This window comes from Hyperolius riggenbachi, chromosome 6 (assembly GCF_040937935.1).
Source record: "Hyperolius riggenbachi isolate aHypRig1 chromosome 6, aHypRig1.pri, whole genome shotgun sequence".
NCBI classification, from domain to species: domain Eukaryota; kingdom Metazoa; phylum Chordata; class Amphibia; order Anura; family Hyperoliidae; genus Hyperolius; species Hyperolius riggenbachi.
In genome coordinates this window covers 346782799-346797600 of record NC_090651.1, presented here as the reverse complement: position 1 = coordinate 346797600, position 14802 = coordinate 346782799, and the positions used below count along the sequence as shown (strand labels likewise).

Genomic DNA, 14802 nt, shown 5'->3' with positions numbered 1-14802 from the left:
TCAGCTCGGGATTACCGCCAAGGAGGTTAACACGATATGAGTGTTTACATTATCATGTGACTGATTTGTTATTGTGACAGGACAATGTCAATGAAAAAACACTAATGTTAAGAAAATTTTAAGTTGCTATTGCTATTATTATTGACATATTTTTATCATAGCTTGCACATATTGTATTGCTACAAAGCACATCACACATGAGGAAGATGACATATGGATTTCTTCTGAGGAAATGTATCGTTGTGGCTTTCAGTATGTTCTGGACAGGTAAGTGGAGTCTATTCAATACTACTTGATTCTTAATGTATACTACCTAAGGTAAGCACAGAACTATGTTCATGCTGTATCCACATACCTCTGTGCACGGGTCACGTCGTTTCCATGCATGCTTGGCGCCGGCATAAGCCGTAATGTTAACTATGCAATGCGATGCAGGGTGAATTACAATAAAATCACTGTAATTTGGGTGCCAGAAATAGCTAAACCCTGAATTACATGGGCAATAGAAAGATTTTATACTGCATTTTATAATGTAAATGACCCACCATTCCTGCTCCATGCAACTCGTCCATCCTTCTCGGCAGCTGGCTTCTCTCTACTTCCTGTTTCCCTGCATGACGTGTAATATACGCACCTATACCTGGCTACCTATACTGGGGACACCTATACCTGGTACCTGGCTTCATATACTGGGAGCACTTATACCTGGCTTCCTATACTGAGGCAACCTATACCTGGCTTCCTATACTGAGGCAACCTATACCTGGCTTTGTATACTGGGGGCACCTATACCTGGCTTCCTATACTGGGGGCACCTGTACCTGGCTTCCTATACTGGGGGCACCTATACCTGGATTCCTATACTGGGGGCACCTATACCTGCCTTCCTATACTGGGGGCACCTATACCTGCCTTCCTATACTGAGGGCACCTATACCTGGCTTCCTATACTGAGGTCACCTATACCTGGCTTCCTATACTTGGGGCACCTATACCTGGCTATAAATGCTGGGGCATCTATACCTGGCTATAAATGCTGGAGCATCTATACCTGGCTATAAATGCTGGGGCATCTATACCTGGCTATAAATGCTGGAGCATCTATACCTGGCTATAAATACTGGGGCATCTATACCTGACTTCCTATACTGGGGACACCGGTACCTGGCTACCTATACTAGTGACACCTATACCAGGTTACCTATACTGGGGGCACCTATACCTGGCTACCAATGCTGGGGCATCTGTGCCTGGCTGCCTATACTGGGGGCTCCTATACCTTGCTACCTATACTGGGGGCATCTGTACCTTGCTTGCTGTACTGGGGACACCCATACCTGGGGACACAACTGTCCCCTGGGGACACAACTGTCTTCCTATACTGGGGGCACTTATATTTAGCTACCTACCTACCTCAAAAGCTGGGGTCACCTATACTCTGCTTCCTATATTGGGGGCACCTATACCTGGCTTCCTATAGTGGGGGCACCTATACCTGGCTTCTTATACTGGTGGCAGCTATAACTGGCTTCTTATACTGGTGGCAGCTATACCTGGCTAAAAAAATAAATAAATACATTGATCAACAAAACCTCCCAGTGATATTTGGGGTGTAGAGACTGCTGTGCTCAGGAATAGTGAGAAATTACACTAAGGTGCAAACAAGCTTCATCTTGTAGGGGTAAGAAATCACTAAAAAGTGTTAGACTGTGATTTGCTAATCCCAAATGTGGTTCCTGAATGGAGCTATGGAGCATATTAGTTCTTTTATTTGATCTTCAGCTCAGGACCAGCACTGCAGTCCATTGGATTTTGCCTGATATTCTCAGCGCTGAAAGTAAAGGCATTAAGCTGGCAGCACCAAAAATCATAAGGCCACTATGTGGGGGAATTAACTCTATATACATATCAATATTGTAGTATGTATATCCCATATGGAAACAAAATGTCTAGGAATAAAAAAAAGGCCTCTATGGATGAATAGAAAGGTTAGGGATAAAATGAAGAGGAAAAGGAATGCCTATAAGGTCCTAAAACAGGAGGGGACCGAGGCTGCACTAAGCAATTATAAGGAGTGCAATAAAAATTGTAAAAAAGAAATTAGGCAGGCAAAGATCGAAGCTGAAAATCAAATCGCTAGGGATATCAAATCTAACCCAAAAAAGTTTTACAAGTACATCAACTCTAAAAAAAAGAAAGGTTGACTGTATAGGACTCCTAAAGGATGAGGGTGGGAACTCAATGGTGGATGACCAAGGTAAGGCAGAGTTATTAAATGCTTTCTTTGCTTCTGTCTTCACAAAGGAAACAGCACTGTTGCAATTTACAGAGGCAGAAGAGTCTCAATCTTCTAGCTGTAATATTAAATACTTAACGCAGGAAGAAGTGAAGGCAAGACTAAATAAATTAAAAATAGACAAGGCACCTGGCCCGGATGGCATGCATCCTCGGGTCCTAAGGGAATTAAGTTCAGTTATAGCTAAACCCCTTTATCTTATCTTTTGTGACTCTCTTGCAACTGGCAGAGTCCCAGTGGATTGGCGTACAGCCCACGTTTTCCCATTATTTCAGAAGGGCAAAAAATCAGATCCAGGAAATTATAGACCTGTAAGCTTAACATCAGTTGTATGCAAACTATTTGAGGGGTTACTAAGAGATACTATACATGACTTCATAGTAGAAAATAATCTTATTTCTCAGCATCAACATGGGTTTACTAAAGACAGGTCCTGTTTGACTAACATGCTCAGCTTTTATGAGGTAGTGAATGCTAATATGGATATTGGGAATGCTGTAGATGTGATATACTTGGACTTTGCAAAGGCCTTCGACACTGTTCCCCACAAAAGTCTGGTGCAAAAGTTGAGGATGCAAGGACTGGGGAAGAGTCTGTGTGCATGGATAGGGAACTGGCTAATGGACAGAAAACAAAGAGTTGTGGTCAATGGATCGTACTCAAAATGGGAGACTGTTAGCAGTGGGGTCCCACAGGGGTCTGTACTGGGTCCAGTGCTTTTTAATTTATTTATTAATGACCTAGTAGATGCAGTAGTGAGCAATGTTGCTATTTTTGCAGATGATACAAAATTGTGCAGAATCATCAACTCTCAGGAAGATAGTGTCATATTGCAACAGGATCTGGATAGGATGGCTATATGGGCACATACATGGTAGATGAAATTCAATGTTGAAAAATGTAAAGTCATGCATTTTGGTCGTACCAATGGTCTAGCACCATACAAAATAAATGGGATACAGTTGGGGACATCAAACTTGGAGAAGGACTTAGGAGTATTCATCGACAACAAGTTAAATAATCGTACTCAATGCCAAGCCGCTGCAGCTAAAGCTAACAAAATTTTGGGATGCATTAAAAGGGAAATAAAAACTCGAGATGCTAGCATAATATTGCCCCTGTTTAACTCTCTAGTAAGGCCACATCTGGAATATGGAATTCAGTTCTGGGCACCACATTACAAAAAAGATATTGCAGTTTTAGAGCAGGTGCAGAGACGAGCAACAAAATTGATACGTGGGATGGAAGGTCTCGCTTACCAAGAAAGGTTAGATAGACTGGGTTTATTTAGTCTAGAGAAAAGACGCCTTAGAGGAGATCTAATTAACATGTATAAATACATCAGAGGGCAATATAATAGCTTGGCCGATGAGCTTTTTGTCCCTAGGCCTTCTCAAAGGACTAGAGGACATGATCTGCGCATGGAGGAAAAACGTTTTAGCCATTTATTTAGGAAAGGGTTCTTTACAGTAAGCGTGATTAAGATGTGGAATGCATTGCCACAGGAAGTCGTTATGGCAAACTCTATACCTGCATTTAAAGGGGGCTTAGATGCTTTCCTTGCGTTGAAAGACATCCATGGCTACAATTACTAGGTTATGCCTAATGATGTTGATCCAGGGATTTTATCTGATTGCCATCTGGAGTCGGGAAGGAATTTTTCCCTTTTGGGGCTAATTGGACCATGCCTTGTAAGGGTTTTTTCGCCTTCCTCTGGATCAACAGGGGTATGTGGGGGACGGGCTGGAGTTGTACTTTGTACTGGTTAAACTCGATGGCCGTATGTCTTTTTTTCAACCAAAATAACTATGTAACTATGTAATTATATTTACAGAAGAAAAGGCTGATTGTGTTTCTGTGTTTATTAGTGGTGATCGTAATCAGCTAATTACAATTGCGTGAAGTTTCACAAAAAGTTTAGCAATTTCGTCCATATGTAATTTTGATTTGTAAATTCAATTGATTTTTATGTATAGTATATAAATAACCCTAAGGGCACATAGTTAATTATGGTGTTACAGTGTTCTCCCCAGAATTTTTTTCCAGCCGGGTGGTATGAAATAGTAGCTGGGTGGCATGAAAAAGTAGCCGGGTGGGCCGAGATGAGAGAATGCAGGGCCAGCGCTTCTGTGAGCAACTCTGCTTACAGCATAGGAGATGAGCCGATGACAGCCGGGTGGTCACCAAAACTAGCCGGGTGGAGCACCCAGCTAAAAGAGCCTGGGGAGAACACTGGTGTTACCGTTAGTTGCTCTGAATATCTTAGGTTTAAGTAATCCATTTGTAATTTTGCGTAATTTTTATATAATTTTGTGCCGACTTTAGCGGTTAATAGCAAAGTCCCCATACATGCTATTGCCACCAAAATTGCTACATGTGTTACAGAGAATAGTGGGTACAAGTCCATTTTTTTCCCTAAAAACATTTGTAGTTTTTGAGCAAATCGATTTTTAAAAATACAAAGGAAAAAATGGTTCATAAACTGTGATTTTTCTGAGTTTAAAAAAACATTTTCCTTTGCATTTTTTAAAATCTTTTTTTGGATCTTTTTGAAACATTTATTTTTGACTTCTGCCCATTATTCTCCTTAACATACTGTATGTAGCAATTTTGGTGACAAAAGCATGAATGGGGGCTGTGCTATTAACCGCTAAAGTTGGCACAAAAGTAAATTAACCACTTTATGACAACCTGACTTATAAAAACGTCCTGCTAGAGCCTCTTAATCACTCCAGGACGTTTTTATAATTCAGACAGTGTTGCTGCTGCTGTACGCGTGCGCGCTCCCGTGTGTGCGCGTGAAAATAGTGAGACAAAAACCCACCAAAAAAAAAAAAAAAAGACACCTTTATTTCCAAATACTATATTGTCACCATACTTTGTACTAGGGACATAATTAAAATCTTGTGATTACCATAACACAGTCAGCTAAAATGTGTGGGTTTTATGCACAGTAGCAGTGTTAATATTAAAACTATAGGGGATGAAATAGTGTATTTTTTCCTTGTTTTTCCCTTTAAAATGCATAGAAAATAAAGTAATTGTTGAAAACAAATATCAATCCCAAAAAGCCCAATTGGTGGTGAGAAAAACAAAATATAGATCATTTCATTGTGATTAGTAGTGATTAAGCTATTGGCAAATGAAAGGGATGAGCACTGAAAGGTGAAAATCGCTCCTGTCCGTTAGGGTAAAAACGTCTTTGGGTTGAAGTGGTTAAAATTACGTGAAAATGTAAAATTACAGTTCCTGATTACAATTACAGCCGAAATTAGTTACGATTTTCCAGATATTTCACATGACGATTTTGCATCATAATTGTGAATTTTGATGCAAAATGATGACTGTGAAACTTGTGCTCCTCACTAGTATTTATATACAGGTATACTTTGCTTCATTTAGGGGTCTTTCACACTTGGACGTTGCGTTTGATGCGACGTTAAGGTCCCATAACGTGCCCCTAACGCAACGCATGTTAGCTTTGAAGTTGGATGTTACATTGCACTGCGTTATGCGTCTCTTCATGCGTACGCGATGCATACTTTTTGACGCATACGGACCGAACGAAAACGGCGCATGCGGCACATTAAAAAAAAAAAAAAAAAACATTACTGAGCATGTGCAAACAGTCTAACGCAGCCAAATACGAGTATAACGCACAGCACGCTGCACTTTCATTTAACGTGCTGTGTTATACTCAAACACAAGGTGGGCACTGTGAACACTGGTTTTGTTTGAACCTGAAGTTTATTTTTATTGACAGCATATCTAAATATGAACTTGTCTTTTTCCCCTTCTATTTTTAAGAAACTGATTCGCAGGGGGTGTCACAAATCCCAGGATTTTCCTTACGAGCCCCTCGAAGAGTCACAGTGCAGCGTGGGCTTTGCGTGCACATTAGATGTAGTTTCACGGTTCCTTCAATTAATACTTTATCCCAAAATTCTGAAGGAATGTGGTTGAAAGACGAGGGCGATATCGTGGCTACAAAGAATAGCAACGAGGACAGTACCTCTAATACCAGAGGGAGATTCTTCCTAACTGGAGATGTGTGGAAAGGAGATTGCTCTCTAAGAATCTCCGATGCAAGGTTTGACGACGCAGGTTCTTACACATTCCAGATGGAAGATGGTGGAGTCCAGTATTCCTTTACTGATGTCAGGATTACTGTGAGAGTTACTAGTGAGTGAAGCGTATCTGTAATAACTTTACCACTATATACAAGGAAAACTCTCAACTTTCTGTTGACCATCCATGAATAAGCACTTTAGGCCCCATTCACACCTAAAACGACAAAACGACGGCGATTATCGCCGGCATTTTGGGGGGAGGGATTTTTCCACGATTAACGAGGACACTGCAGCGTTTTGGGAGCTATGCACGTGTAACCCTCTCTTTCTTACACCATCTGCGACACTTCCAGCTTTCACACTCACTCGGCCACCAGCTCCTCCAGCATAAACTCCAAGTGGACTGAAAGGGATGACACTCAGGCCTTCTGTGCTTAAAAGCTTTATTGAGGTGGAGTGCACTTGGCTGGAGCCTGTAAGACAACAGGGAAACACTGCCACTATCTGGGATACTGTCAGGCCACCAGCCCACCTCTTCCACAGTCAATCTTTGCACTCACAAAATATCATAAAACAGTGGTCGTATAGTGGATTTTACATAGAACAATAACATGAACATTACAGCAACAAACCTGTAAGACAACAGGGAAACACTGCCACGGGATCAGTGAATAATGGCGCACAGCGCCTATGCATAAAAATGGCGCTGCATTAAAAAGATACGCTTATCGCTATTTATCGTTAGTACTGCATAATAATGGCGCACAAGGAAAAAAGAAGAAAAACGGCACACACTAACGTTATTTATCAATACTGGCACACACTAACGTTATTTATCAATAGTGGCACACACTAACGTTATTTATCAATAGTGGCACACACTAACGTTATTTATCAATAGCGCCCTACATAAGCCAAACTGCAGACGTTATTTAACTGCAAAACGGTGAATGGATTTAATGTAACACTGTCAAGGTTAGGCACCACTAGGGGGGTCTTAGGGTTAGGCACCACCAAGGGGGTGGTTAGGGTTAGGTACAGGGAGGGTTCTGTGTGAGAGTAGGGTTAGGTATAGTTACAGTACAATATACACCACCAGGGGGTCTTAGGGTTAGGAACCACCAGGGGGGGTCTGAGGCCTGGAACCCACTGAAAACCGCAAACGCAAAACGCAACCGCTAGCGTTTTGTCTGAGCGGTTTGCAAGCGGATTCATGCGCGTTTTTGGTCGTGTTTTGCAACGTTGTATTTTTTTCCCCAGCGGGTGCCTCGTGTTTTGCGTTTTGCGTTTTTATCCTGATTGGTCCTGTGAATTATTTTTCATTTTGTTACAGTGTGCTTAACCGCAAAACGCTAGCAAAACCGCTCAGTTTAGGTTTTGCTGAGCGTTTCTGCTAGCGTTTCAATACTTTACATTGAAGCGCTAACGCTCCCAAAATGCTGCAGGTCCTGCGTTTGCGTTTCTGGGAAACGCAAACGCTCCTGTGGAAGTTGCCCCATCCATTAACATTAGCCCAGCGTTTTGGCAAACTGCTAGCGTATCGCAGTGCTGCCAAAACGCTGCCAAAAGCGCTCCTGTGGGTTCCAGCCCTTAGGGTTAGGCAACACCAGGGGGGGTCTTAGGGTTAGGCAACACCAGGGGGGGGTCTTAGGGTTAGGCAACACCAGGGGGGGGTCTTAGGGTTAGGCAACACCAGGGAGGGGTCTTAGGGTTAGGCAACACCAGGGAGGGGTCTTAGGGTTAGGCAACACCAGGGGGGGGGGGGGTCTTAGGGTTAGGCAACACCAGGGGGGGGGGTCTTAGGGTTAGGCAACACCAGGGGGGTTTAGGGGTTAGGGATAGGTACAGAGAGGGTTCTGTGTGTTATCGCTAAATAACAATAAGGCTTTAACGTTAAATAGCGATAAGCGGCAAACGGATTAGCGGCAACACTGTGTGCCATTTGTCACAGGCGCCATTTTCAGATGGATGCATCTGGGATACTGTCAGGCCACCAGCCCACCTATATCATAACAGGCAGTCATTATATTACATTCCCACATACATAGTACAGGATATATATAACAAAGCATACATGAAAATGAACAAGAGAAAACATTTTACAGAGATTCTGCAGCAGGGTGATGTGAAACACTGCATGTCTTATATACAGCAGCCATTTCAGGAAGAGCACATGGCTCTGTAACTAACATCATGTACTCAGCTTAGCATGTGCTGCAGGGCCTACAGGCTGCTAAAAAGCACACATATAACTCTTTACATTCTACAGAACTATTATGGATATAGATCATAACTTTTTACAGCAGATAGATTAACTTTAGCTTCAGAGAACATAGACAGAGATCCTACCTCTTCCACAGTCAATCTTTGCACTGAGGAGACCAAACCAACAGGTGGAATACACAGGGGGCTTTCTGGAAGAGTCCATTGCTAAGATTCAGCCTGTTAACACTTTCCTCAGTTTTAGCTAATGACACAATTAAAGAGGTTTATTTTGCCTGTCCTGACACTCTGTTAACAGCTTTTGAACATATTAAACTATATTTATAAATTCTGCAGCTCCTGTATGTTGGTATGACCCTCTTGCAAATCTGCAGACTGGATATTTGGTGAAACTTCATATGCCTAAAAATCACTGTGCTACACATGCTAATCGCGATCACTAATTGAGATTCGCCAACAAAACGCTGCATGTCACGCGTTTGCGGTTAACGGTAACTAAAAACGCAGCAGTAAGAACACTGCCTTTGGCTTACATGGCCTAGTGGTTTTTAAAAACCGCTAGCATTTTGCGCTGAGCGAGAATTGTGCGATTCCCGTTCAAGTGTGAATGGGGCCTTAAAGTGAAACTGAAGCGAAAAAAAAAAGCAAAAAACGTATGATATATTGAAATGTACATAGGGTGGCCACTTGCAGTACCCCAAAAAGGAGGACATCACACCCTGAAAAGGAGGACATCGTACTGAGCGTGCCAAAAGTGGGTGTGGTCAAGCATAACGTGGGCGTGGTCATGGGTGGGGCCAAATATACATGACATTAGCAGTGGTGTAAATTGTCTGCCGGGGAAGTTTGAGCTCTGCCGTAGTGTAGCCCCCCAAAATAGATGTAATCTGACAGCATTTCACCAAAAATACGCGTAATATGGTAGAAGTTCCTGCAAAATACAAATAATATGGCAGTGGTTCCCCCAAAATAGACAATGTGGCAGCAGCAGTTCCCCCAACATACACATAATCTGGAACCAGTTCCCCAAAATACGTGAAACCTGGCAGCAGATCACCCAAAATACACATAACACCCAAAATACATGTAATCTGGCAGCAGTGGTCCCCCAAACATACACAATCTGGCAGCAGTTCCCCAAAATATGCAAAATCTGGCAGCAGCCATGCCCCTAACATACATAATCTGGCAGCGGTTCCCCAAAATACACTTAATCTGTTAACAGCGGTTCCCCAAAAATACAGATAATCTGACAGCAGTTCCCCCAAAATAGGTACCCCCAGCATAGGTAGCCAGGTCTATAGGTGTCCCCAGTATAAGTAGTCATGAGTATAGTTGTCCCCAGAATAGGTAGCCAGGTGTATAATGTCCCCAGAATAGGTAGCCAGGTCTTTGGGTGTCCCCAGAGTAGTTAGCCAGGTCTATAGATGTCTCCGGTACAGATGGCCAGGTTTTTAGGTGTCCCCAGAATAGTTAGGCAGGTCTATAGGTGTCCCCAGTATATGTAGCCAGGTCTTTAGGTTCCCCCAGAATAGTTAGCCAAGTGTATAGGTGTCTCCACTCTCCAGTACAGATAGCCAGGTGTATAGTGTCCCCAGTATATATAGCTAGGTCTATAGGTGTCCCCAGTATATTTAGCCAGGGCTATGGGTATCCCAAGTATATGTAGCCAGGTCTATAGGTGTCCCCAGAATAGTTAGCCAGGTGTCCCTGGCAGGAGGAGCGAGCTCAGTGAAGGGAGAGCGGTAGGTACAGGAGTGTGAAAGGGGGGACATCTCCCCCCCTTTCCTCACCTTTGGGCTCCCCCTTCCTTGCTCTCCCATCTAGAACTAAAGTTTTGGGGTGGCTGGCAGCGGGTGAGACTTACCTGCCTCCTTCCACGGCGAAGCAGTAGTGATGTCAGGTTCATGAGTCATTTGAGCCTGTTCTTTCCTGTGACCGACTTATCCACTAAACCGAATCAGTTCAGTGGATGAGACAGGAACTGTAGCTGCACACAGTGTTTAGCTGCAGTTCCTGTTTCATCCACGGCTCAGTGGATGAGTCAGATCATTACACTCACAGGAAAGAACAGGCTCAAATAACTCATGAACCGGATGTCACTACGCAGCGCTTGGAGCGAGGCAGAGGTAATTCCCGCCCGCTGCCAGTCACCCCAAAACTTTAGTTCTAGAGGGGAGAGCAAGGAAGGGGGAGCCCAAAGGTGAGGAGAGGGGGGGGGGATATGTCCCCCCTTTCCCACTGTGCCCACCGCTTCCTCTTCTCTGCGCTCTCTCCCTCCTCCACACAGCCCAAAAAGGAGGACATCTGGCTGTCCGTCCTGGCCTTGCGCCGGACGAAGGACAAGCAGTCCAAAAACTGGCTTGTCCGGCCTAAATCCGGACGGATGGCCACCCTAAATGTACAGTATGTGTAGTCCGGATAATGAATGGGGATGGCCCAGCCTAGGAGAACTCATGGAGAAGCATATGATCAGTCTGATCAGCTGATAGATTTGTAAGCCTCTGATTTGCTGTGATGACTTCCTGGTTTAAAACATGATCATGACCAGCAAATCAAAACCTTACAAATCTATCAGCTGATCAAACTGATCACATGCTTCTCCATGAGTTCTCCTAGGCTGGGCCATTCCTAATAATGAATAGCGTATTAGTAGCAAAGAAAATCTCATATTGTCTTTCAGTTAAGAAACTTCAGTTATCTTCGCTGAGCTCCAACTTGGGTCGAAGACAGTCTTGTTTTCTGAAGCACTTGAACAGCCAAGAAACAGTTAGAGACAGCTTCAGATACATTTTTACTGCAAGGAAGTTCAACGGGTCATTAGCTCTGCTTTGTTTTACAGTTTAAAATACAGTGTGGTTTGTAAATTGCAAATATCACAGGATGATGCAATGTTATACAAAAAAGCTATATAACTGAAAATAAAAATATGAGACTCTTTTCTTTGCTACTTATGTTCTATTACCGTAGTTTTTGGACCATAAGACGCACAGGACCATTTAACGCACCTAGGTTTTGAGAAAAAATAAGAGGGAAAAATATAACTAAACCTAGTTGTGTCTATGGTGCAGGGGTGTCTTACGGAGCTTTTACCCTCTTCCCCCCCCCCCCCAAAAAAAACCTGTCTCTAAGCTACACTACACTAATCCCTGCTGCACACTAGCACTTATAGTACACTACACTTCACTACACTACACTAGGCACCACCGGCGTAACGATAGGGGATGCGACCCCTGCCCCCGCGGGGGGGGGGGGGGGGGGGCTCCCTGGGCCCACTCAGGGACTTTTTGGGGGCAGGAGGGGTCGCAACATAAGAGGAGAGCGTGGCCGCAGATCGGTGGGGAGGGGGGAAAATTCCCCCCTCCCTCACCTCGGGCTCTCCTATCAGCGCTCCCCCTCCTGGAATCATTAGTGGCAGCGTGTGGGCGGCGGTAGGCTGAGCACATACCTCCTTAGTGCCGGAGGTTCCCATCAGAAAGTGCTTCATGTTACTTCCTGTGTAAACAGGAGACCCCCTGCGCTAAGGAGGTATGTGCTCAGCCTGCCGCCGCCCGCCCGCTGCCAATAATGATTCCAGGTGGGGGAGTGCTGAGAGGAGAGCCCGAGGTGAGGGAGGGGGGGATGAGCGGGCCCTAGCGAGGAGGGGGGAACCCGGATTTTTTTTGCAGGGGGGCCCGGGGATTTCTAGTTACGCCCCTGCTAGGCACCACGTGGCCTCTGTACTCTTCTGCATTGGCATCTTCTGACATAGCTGTACACAGCGGCTGCCTGATGCTGTACAGCTCCGTGTCCCCCATCTCCGTCTTTTTCCGCATTGGTCCGGGCTTCGACTGTTACATGAGCGGTGCATGTGCCACCGCCAGTGGCGTAGCAATAGGGGTTGCAGAGGTCTCAACGGCACCGGGGGCCATAAGGGCCCGTAGGGCCCTCCCTCAACTGCAGTATTAGCTCTTTATTTATCCTGTGCTGGTTAATAATCACTTTTTATGGATGCTTTGAATGATAATAATCATTAACAAGCTGTTCCCCATCTGGCACTGTGTTTGCCCTGGTAGGTTTTAGTGCACTGTTTCAACTGTTATGTATAGTGTGCTTGGGGCGGGGCATGTAAAACATGCATCGGGGCTATAGCTCCTTAGCTACTCCGTCATGCTGATGTGACCCCACAGTAGCCGCCCGGCATATAACTTTGATTATGTGAACTTTGATATTTGTCCTTATTGTACAGTATGTTGAACTGATAAATCTATGCTCCCCATTGTTGTATGTTTTGCATATTGTACAGCGCTATGGAATACGTTGGTGCTCTATAAACAAAAACAATAATAATATTATTATTTTTATAGTATTACTGTATTATTTTCTCATCTTATTTTGTAATACTTTCGTTATGCAGGAAGTTGAATAAGTATTCAATAGTATAGAAAAATAAGATGAAACAAGATAACTTATGCAATTTTGTCTTTCTTGTTGTGTTCTTAGAATTAACCCAAGGTGAGAGGCATTTGGAGGCTGCCATATTTATTTCCTTTTAAACAATACAGTTGACTGACACACCACAAACAAGCATGCAGCTAATCTAGTCAGACTTGAGTGAGAGACATCTGATCTGCATGCTTGTTGGGGCTCTATGTATAGGAATATAGGAGGCACTGGATTAGCAGGACAGCCAGGCAATGTGCATTGTTTGGAAGGAAACAAATACTTCATATTTCTCTTGCCTTGGGTTCTCTTTAAAGAAAGCCTGTAATTAAGAAAAAGTCCCCTGGGGGGTACTTACCTCGGGGGGGTGAAGCCTCTGGATCCTAAGGAGGCTTCCCCCGTTCTCTTCTGTCCCTCTGTTGTCCATCTGCAGGACCCCCAAAGTGCGGCCATGTAAATATTTTCCTTCCGGGATCCAGTGCAGGTGTACTAGCGGATCTCCCTTTGGGTTAAGGAGGAAATAGCCGAACCCCATCGATCCGCTCTACTGCCGCAGGCGTGAGTCCTTTTGCCCCTGCGCAGTAGAGCGGATACGATCGGGTTCGGCTATTTCCTCCTTACCCGAAAGAAGAGCCGCTACTGTGCCTGCATTGGATCCCAGCAAGGTAAATAAATCAGCGCTTGTCAGGCTTGTCGGGGAGGACTGCGGGACGCTTCGGGGGGTTAGTGCTGAATTGCCTGTAGCTATAGGGATGGGGAAGCCTCATTGGGACCCTAAGGGTTCCCCCTCCCGAGGTGAGTACCCCCCAGGGGATGTTTTTTTTTAGTACAGGTATTCTTTAAGATTAAGCCCTGATCGGGAAGGTGGGAGATTAATTTAGGAAATCCCTACAGGCGGGTTACTGGAGAGTAATGTGGCAATTACTGTTTTTTCTCTTCCTTATTTAATTTTGCTATTCCCCTCCTATGTTCTCATTTTTGAATTGAATTGACTGACTAGATTGATGCCCCAGAACAAGCATGCATGTCTAAACCTGACGTTATGAGATTTTTTTGGTCAATAACTCAGCAACACTCGAGCATATCAGAAAGTATCTATATTTTTACCTTATCTAATCTCATTATGCAGGATTAACAGAGACCCCAATCATCTCCCCCATGCCGACGCTGGTTGCTGGCGAGAATGTGACTCTGACCTGCACGAGCCCTGGAAGATGTGCTGGTAGAACTCCACAAATCACATGGAAAGGAAGAATTACCAAGACAGTAACGCAGAGATACTCTGTAGATTATGAAGATGGAACAAGATCGTACCACTCTAACATCACATTCACCCCCTCCACTGAAGATGACCAGTCCATGCTAACCTGCAGAGTTATGCTTGCTGTGGGTTCCACAAATGAAAGCATTGTCCTTGAAGTAGAAGGTTGGTAACCTGATAAATAAATATATAGAAGAGTTGTTAAAAAAGTTCCTGGTGGATATAAAGCTGCATTTATAAAGAAATAAAAAATAGAGAACAGACTTTGAAAAGTTTACCTTGTCAGATTTACCATTCTGTTTTCCCATAAGATGAACAAGAAATCTATTTTCGCTGAGAGTTCACTTTTATGTCACATCCTTATGCTGTTGTGTACTTGAGGTGAAGAGAAAGAAACACACAGATACCGGGAGCCCAATCTGGTGTGGCATGTTATAGGTCAAGCAAAAGTAATAATAGTCGTGATAAACACACAAAATTGGGTTGCTCAAGAAGCAACCAGTCAACAAGCATGAGGGGAAATGCCGCCC

The 14802-nt window shown here is 44.0% G+C and overlaps 1 protein-coding gene across 1 annotated transcript; it reads left to right on the top strand.

Annotated features, from left to right (window-relative positions):
* The first annotated feature begins 206 nt into the window (after window positions 1-206).
* Window positions 207-14445, top strand: LOC137522243 (sialic acid-binding Ig-like lectin 8). Its single transcript, XM_068242274.1, has 4 exons — window positions 207-267; window positions 6104-6478; window positions 13072-13083; window positions 14141-14445. Exons 1-4 carry the CDS (start codon window positions 207-209, stop codon window positions 14443-14445), a joined length of 753 nt encoding a protein of 250 aa, XP_068098375.1.
* Window positions 14446-14802: the final 357 nt, after the last annotated feature.